The following is a 7,096-nucleotide window of genomic DNA, read 5'->3' as shown; positions in this document are numbered from 1 at the left end:
AAAAGATACGAAAAACCATTTACATAAAAGAGACAGTTCTATTTTTAAACGTCGAATCGTATCGCTGTCCCTTTCTTCGCCTGAGCTATAATGAAAATTTGATTTTTTCTAGATTGTTCGAAAAAAGAATTGAAAATGTAAATAATCGAGGTATTTATTGCAATCAAGACATGTGGTAAGAGATTCCATGTGTTTTGTTTACTTTCGAGTCATAATTGGTACATTTTCGATACACGCACGACGTCATTTTCAATTTATTTAGGTAAGACAAGACGCAGCACGCTCGTGACTGCGCTCGATACAGACTAAACAACCAACCCAATTGGGCCGTATTTGAATCTTCACAACGCGCGCGGTAGTAACATCTGCTTTGAGTTTTTCATCATTGGTTTCAGCATAATTCGACATTAAGCGCCGCTGAGTCGCATTATGCTTTCTAATTGGAAAACTAGGATCGTGTCATACAAATGACTCATAAAATTACGCTCGTGTGAATTAAACAGGACTTTTGTATGAAACTGAATGCAGCCGAAATTCTGCGACCCACAACTCACAAATTACGCTTGTTTGGCTTCACCCTTACAGAGGTAAGAACGACGACGACCAGCAACTATGAAGTTTCGTGGTCGCAGTTACTTTAGGAAGTATCCAGTTCTGAAGGGCTACCTGACCATCGAGAAAGAGTAAATAGCTTATCTTCTTCGCGGTAAGTGGAGGGGATCTCATTTTGAAAGTTGCTTTCCACAACCAGACATCATCGAAAGTTTAAGTCTAGACTAAAGGAAAGTCTGGCCATCGCAGGCTCTTACTTTACTTGTCACTACTGGTTTTTTACTAATTGGTAATTTTGTGCCCGTTTTATTTAGTTACCATGTGTATTTATTATTATTAGTTTTTCCTACTGTTATGTTACTAATTAATATTTAATAGTATTATACTCAAAGGTCATATTAGGTCTAACAAGCCCGTTATAATTAAATGTAGCAGATTAAATATAATTAAACTGATATTTTTTATGATTCCTTAAAATTGATTTTGTGATAAATAAACTACACTTTTTTTAAATAAAATGTTTACTGTCATCTTTAGTGGTACTCATTTACCTCATACAGTTCGACAAGGCTTTATTTGAACGTGGGTGACATTGACGGGAGCGCTGCTGGTAAAGTAGAACTGTCAAACACATGACAAAAATGACGTTTTTCTATGATAGAAGCGTTTAGTTCCTTTTCTCGCCACGTTCAAATAAACCCTTGTCTAACTGTAGTCGCCATAATCAGATATTAAATAGTTAAATATAAATGACACAATAATCAGGTGGCTGAGCTTGTGTGGTTGAATGTAAAGATATCGAGAGTCTAGGTCAAACAACTGAAAATCCGAAAAAATATGTCATTAAATCTAAAATAGTAGAAAACGAGTGTAGCTATTATGAGACATTATGAAATAAAGAGAAATAGGCGAGAGCAAAAATTAATAAAATTAGTAGAATATTGATAGTAGAAATTCATAGTGTTCATTATAAAAATCAAGTTATTCATTGAGTATCAACTTTTTAAAAGGTCTTAATGAATTTTGAAGAACTAAAAAAAATACGTCTCATAATATAATATGATATTTTGATAATAATAGTTGCAATAAATTATAAAATAATGGTCGAAAAAAGTAAAGGTGCTATTGAATAGCTCCGCTTACTGAACCAGGGGAATTAATCTTAAGAAGCAGAGCTACATAACTATGTATCCATTTTAAAAATTATTTTCCCTCGTGCACTGGTATATAAGCTTGGTATCCTTTTCTACCAACTGGGGCCGTGAATAAATTTTTTATTATTTCAGTAAACATATTCATGACGTCACGGGGGAAGGAGCGGCTAATTTTCCACAACTTCACCTACTACAAGCAGAGCAGGACCCGAAGCGGGTTCAGGTGGGGGTGTACTAAGAACAGGTGGCACAAGTGCAAGGCGTACCTGCACCTGGCTGATGACCTCACCATCGTGCGCGGGAACATGGAGCACACCCACCCGGCATTCAGTATACCCACTAGGAAGGAGTGACGCCGCCGGTCTAGTCAATGTTAGTCTAGTCATAGCGCTTACTTGTCCGTGATGTCACTTAGGTTCCAGATTCAGCACAAGAGGCTCACGATTTTCAGACGATTGTTTAGCGGGAGAAGACATATCGGTGTTTAACCCATTTAACTCTTATCGAGTACTCAAATATTGACTGTGGTAGAAAATTTTGTGCATAGCGTACATCCATAAAATTTTCCACAATAATATTTAAGTATTTTAGTGGTAGTGCTGTTTCTGGACCTGCCTTTATTTTGTACATAAAGGTGGCCACTTTAGTCCTTGTAGATAATTTGACATGACATGACACGCCTCTACGATATCACGGGAAAGAATTTTAGATTTCTGTAAAGCAAACAATGTTCATAAATTCATTCCAATAATAATTACTACCAATTGATGGTTAGTTGAATGTATTAGAATTAGAAATAGGATGATAAAAAAGAAAAGCTGACTTATCTACATGATATTATATTTTGTTTTGGGTACTTACTTAAAAACTTAGATAGTTTAATTTAAAATTTGATTGTGATATTTTTAAAGCAATAACGCGTTCCTAAGTTGAAACTAGTCAGTTAACGCGCAGAGTAGTCATATTATGTTAATATGTACTTTTGTCATTGTAATAATTTATATTTTAAATTTTATGTTAGTTTCTTGATTATTAATTTATTATTTATACCTATTTATTTAAAGAATATCACACATTTATTGGTGTATATTTTTTTCTGTAGGTAATATAAACTGTACCTTGTAGAATTAGCACAATGTTTGATTTTGGTGTTTTTTTAATTGTGATATTTTTAACACTACGGTTAGTTATTTTGTATTTTGATGATTTTTTAATCCAATGCATTCAATCTCCAAAACATCTTTTAGTAAATTTACAATTGAACCCTTTAAGACCTACCGTAGACAATAGAGGACATTAAGGTTATTGGGAATTTTCCTTATAAAATTATATTTCATGTAATAATTGAGTATTACTGTAATCGAATCTTTATAGAAGTTGAGGAGCCTGAAATCTTTAAAAAGTATAACCACGTAATAGGTTTGGTAGAAGTTGATCTGCTTGATCTACTTAACTTATAATAAGATTCATGGTGAAATTAAATAATTGGTGTTTGTGGATGATATTCCACGCTTCGGATCAAGTAGCTGTACAAGTTTATTAGTATTGATGATGACTTGTTCGGGATACCAACAATAAGACGGCTCTCTCTTTTGCATTTTCGGCGACAACTAGCTGATAGCTTAGTTTTTCGAAATTACATTTCAGCCGATAAGGGAAGTCGTAGTAGTAATAGCAGCAGTCCTATACCGGTAAAAAGTAGAAGAAGGGAAGAAGTGCGTCCTTCAAGAAAAATAGCTCGGGATGGTGTAGGTCATTTTCCTGCTCATGACGACTGGTCCAGAACACGCTGCAAACTAGTGGGATGCAAAGGAAGATCTTATATTAGGTGCATAAAGTGCAAAGTGCATTTGTGTTTAACCAAAGACAGGAATTGCTTTCGAAGTTTTCACACCTAAATTCCTCCATTATAATAGTTTTGTGAAAAGATTACAAATATTTGTTTTGTTTGTAGATTTTTTGTTGCATTTATGTAATTTTGTTTATATTTCATACTTTTATAATAAAAATCAAAAATGTTATGATAGTGACAGTTTTTCATAATATTCTCAAATGGATCATACATCGGTGATTACCATATTTTATAGTCGAATGTCCGCTTTAGGGTACGTAAAGAAAATAATATGAATTTACTCAGAAATCTAAAAAAAATATTGTTTCTATGGTTAATCATGACTTCTTTGGTCTGAAAAAAACAGTTCGCAGTTAAAAACTCCTTAGAATAAAAATGTTGGTCTGAAAGGGTGTGATTGTCTAGAGTCTAGTCTATGCACGGAAAATTCAATACCGTCCTAGTGTCAAGCTGCTAACAGAGTCAATTTATGTTTTGTTATTTTTTTTACTTTTGCTCATTTGCATAACTACCAGTAAATGTATCCTGCTACATAAGAATACTGGCAGGATTGTAAAGACAAAATATCGGTTTCATTCTTTATCTCTCATTTTGTCTTTTTGTAGAAACTGTCATAATATGAGTGTTATTATTATGGTGGTCATAATTTAATCAACTAAGCACAAAGTGCACTGCAAAAGTCTATCTCTATCAAAGATCGTAGTATATTGTACCCAAATCTTATTATGTTCATATAAAATATTTTTGAATTTGCATATCAATGTATAACTTTGTTTGATTTGTTTCAAAATATATTCACTTTAATAATTATATTAAATGTATAGTTTTATTCGTAATTATATGTTCTTGAATGAACATTATAACCGTATAGCCTAGAAATTGGTTGGTTTATGTTTACCAACAAATTTCTATAGAAATAGCTTCTTATGCTAAGTACTCACATACGGTTTTGCTTGATCGAGCAATAACGTCGAGTAAAACCTGCGGCTCGAGATTTCGTCCACACATTCAGCATTGCTCGATAGTTTTATTCTAAATCGATATATTTAATTCCATCGTGCCGGCTCGATGCGAGCCTTCGAGCTGTGAGTTTTGCGGTCCACACCGTAATTGTTACTCGATTTGGAATAAAACTTATCAAGCAAAACCGCATGTGAATACTTAGCATTAAGTTTATTTGTGATTTTTGTCCCAAAATCGTCCAACTATATTAAATTGTACTAAATTAAATTCCATCGGGGTGCAATCTAACAAATAAGACGTCGGTTTGTTTCAGCACAGTTCATCGTTCTTTCTAATGGTTCACGCTTGCTTAGCTACGAAAATTACTCGTATTGTAAAAGTGGGGTCCTCAGCAACGGGTATAGGTACAGCTGTTCAAGTCGCACTGGTAAAAAGAAGTGCAAGGCGTTCCTCCACGTCGACTTCGATAACGTCATAGGTAGAAGGAACACTAACCACAACCACGCTCCGGTGTTCTTTGTCAGGTCTGACAATGGAACTTATAGGAAGATACGGATCAGGAGTTAAAGTGCAGTAAGCACAAAAAGATCTTCTATATCCGTTTCGATGTCATTAGCTTTGTCCACACTGGACCTTTTTCTGTTCGTCAAGGGCATGCATTATAGCGCAGTCAACAGCGAACGTGAGACATGCCCGCGACGCATGCCCTCTGATCGTATCCAAAACTTCATAAATGACAATATCGGCGTTGCGTTCCTTGACGCATTTAATTATTGAATGCGCCAATATGAAAGTTGGTGACGAAAATTGAAGATGAAAGTGCACAGTGTGAAAATAGCTATAAGGTGGAAAAATAAAAAACATTAACACAATTATTTATTTGTTTTATTTATTCAATCTTCGTCAAAGCTGGTAATTAATCCACTCTGAATAGAATACTGAGAAACCAGTTTGAGGTGAATTTGTCGCTTATCTCTTTGAAAGCGCTTAGAGATTTCTTATCACGTTTAAGTTAAACCAATCCAATTGACCTCAGAAAAGTGAAAACTAAGCATTACTGGATATGCTATGGCATTAGACGCTACAGAAAAAATATTATTAATATAATATTTTTTACCAGGAGTCAATCGGTATTTCTTTAATGTAAATTTTAGTTACCTGGAATTACTGTACCTACATGTATGTCAAATCAATAGTAGTCTTAAAATGACACTCACTTCCTAAATCCTTAATTCTTTGTTCGTCATATAATGATAATAATTTATTTGTGCTTAAATAAGTTCTATTATCAGGTCACGAATCACCGAAAATTTTAGCGAAACGAAACGAAATTATTTTCATGTGCAAATGCACATGAAAATAATTTCGTGCGGGAAAAAACACTGACAAACAGTGTCTTTTTCCCGCACGAAGAACAAGACATGAGCGTTAAGACATTATACATTCTTGATTCGTGACCGTTCGTTTATTAGTGTGGTTATTCTCAAAACCGCTTTGAACACACATAACGTTTTTTCTACCAAAGTTTCAGCCAAGTTCATCAACCTCGCCACCGGGAGCAAGCTGCTGGTGTACGAGAACTTCACCTTCTCGAAGAGCGGCAAGATCCGCGGCGGTGGAGCGAGGTACACGTGCTCCTGCTACCACAGCAAGTCGTGCAAGGCCCACGTCCACGTGAGCAAGGACGACAAAATCCTCCTGGCCGTTACCGAACACAACCACGAACCTTTACACTTCATCAAGACGCCGGATGGCTACGTCCGGGTCAATAACAAGCACCCGCCGTATTATAACATACAATATTGCACGTTTGATTAGTCTTAAGCGTTTGATGACATTAATCGTAGCCCGTAGGACTAGTGAAGTGAAAAATAGGAATTTCCTATAACGATTACTTATGCGAGTGAATATAGTTTATAGTTAAACGCACTTAAGGATTATTTCGCACTCTTAAAGCAGGTACACATTGGGCGTTTTGAAGCGCGCGCAGGCGCGCGCTTTGCTAACGCGCGTTTTGAGAACCCCAATGTGTACCTGCTCTTATTCTCTGATGTGTCGGCTACTTCCCAGCAGCCGCTGTCACGGGTCCGGGTAGACAAACTTTGGCAGCATAAAGTGCATAAAACTATTGTAGAATTTCCTTTTCTCATGTAACTTTTTATCTTACAAAAGGCGGCGTTCCGTTGTTCCTTTGCCACGGTATTAACTTATTAACAAGTAAAGCCCGGCTTCCTATTGTTATGGGAACCTGCGATTCGGTATTTACTGGTATAACAATATTGTCATCCTTATAAATCTAGTCTCCATATTTATAAAAATATCAAATATGTATTTACTTATATCAAGGGATTGTGCATTTCTGTCAATTTTTTAACTGACCCATTAGTATAGGTTCATATTTGGATTCTAGGGTCTAGTGCACTATTGTGCCCAATTAATTCTATGTTCGTATATTATTATTATGCATTAACTTTTAAAGTTCCTAATTGGCTAAATATGCGTAAACTTTGGTACTGTAGGTATCTAAATGTAATAGGTATTGTCTTAGAAATTAATTTATATTATATATTATTCA

At 35.2% G+C, this 7,096-nt stretch overlaps 1 protein-coding gene across 1 annotated transcript; it reads left to right on the top strand.

Annotated features, from left to right (window-relative positions):
* The first annotated feature begins 1,849 nt into the window (after window positions 1-1,849).
* Window positions 1,850-7,047, top strand: LOC121740509. Its single transcript, XM_042133226.1, has 4 exons — window positions 1,850-2,036; window positions 4,835-5,083; window positions 5,642-5,651; window positions 5,994-7,047. Exons 1-4 carry the CDS (start codon window positions 1,850-1,852, stop codon window positions 6,337-6,339), a joined length of 792 nt encoding a protein of 263 aa, XP_041989160.1. The 3' UTR covers window positions 6,340-7,047.
* The last annotated feature ends 49 nt before the right edge of the window (window positions 7,048-7,096 follow it).

The sequence above is a fragment of the Aricia agestis genome, chromosome 3 (assembly GCF_905147365.1).
Source record: "Aricia agestis chromosome 3, ilAriAges1.1, whole genome shotgun sequence".
Classification (NCBI taxonomy): domain Eukaryota; kingdom Metazoa; phylum Arthropoda; class Insecta; order Lepidoptera; family Lycaenidae; genus Aricia; species Aricia agestis.
This window is presented reverse-complemented; position numbering and strand designations above follow the sequence as displayed.

Coding starts and splice junctions, on each gene's coding strand:
- LOC121740509 (XM_042133226.1), top strand. CDS start 1,850: ATGACGTCACGGGGGAAGGAGCGGCTAATTTTCCACAACTTCACCTAC. Junction 2,037..4,834: donor GCACACCCACCCGGCATTCA/GTATACCCACTA, acceptor GGTTTGTTTCAG/CACAGTTCATCGTTCTTTCT.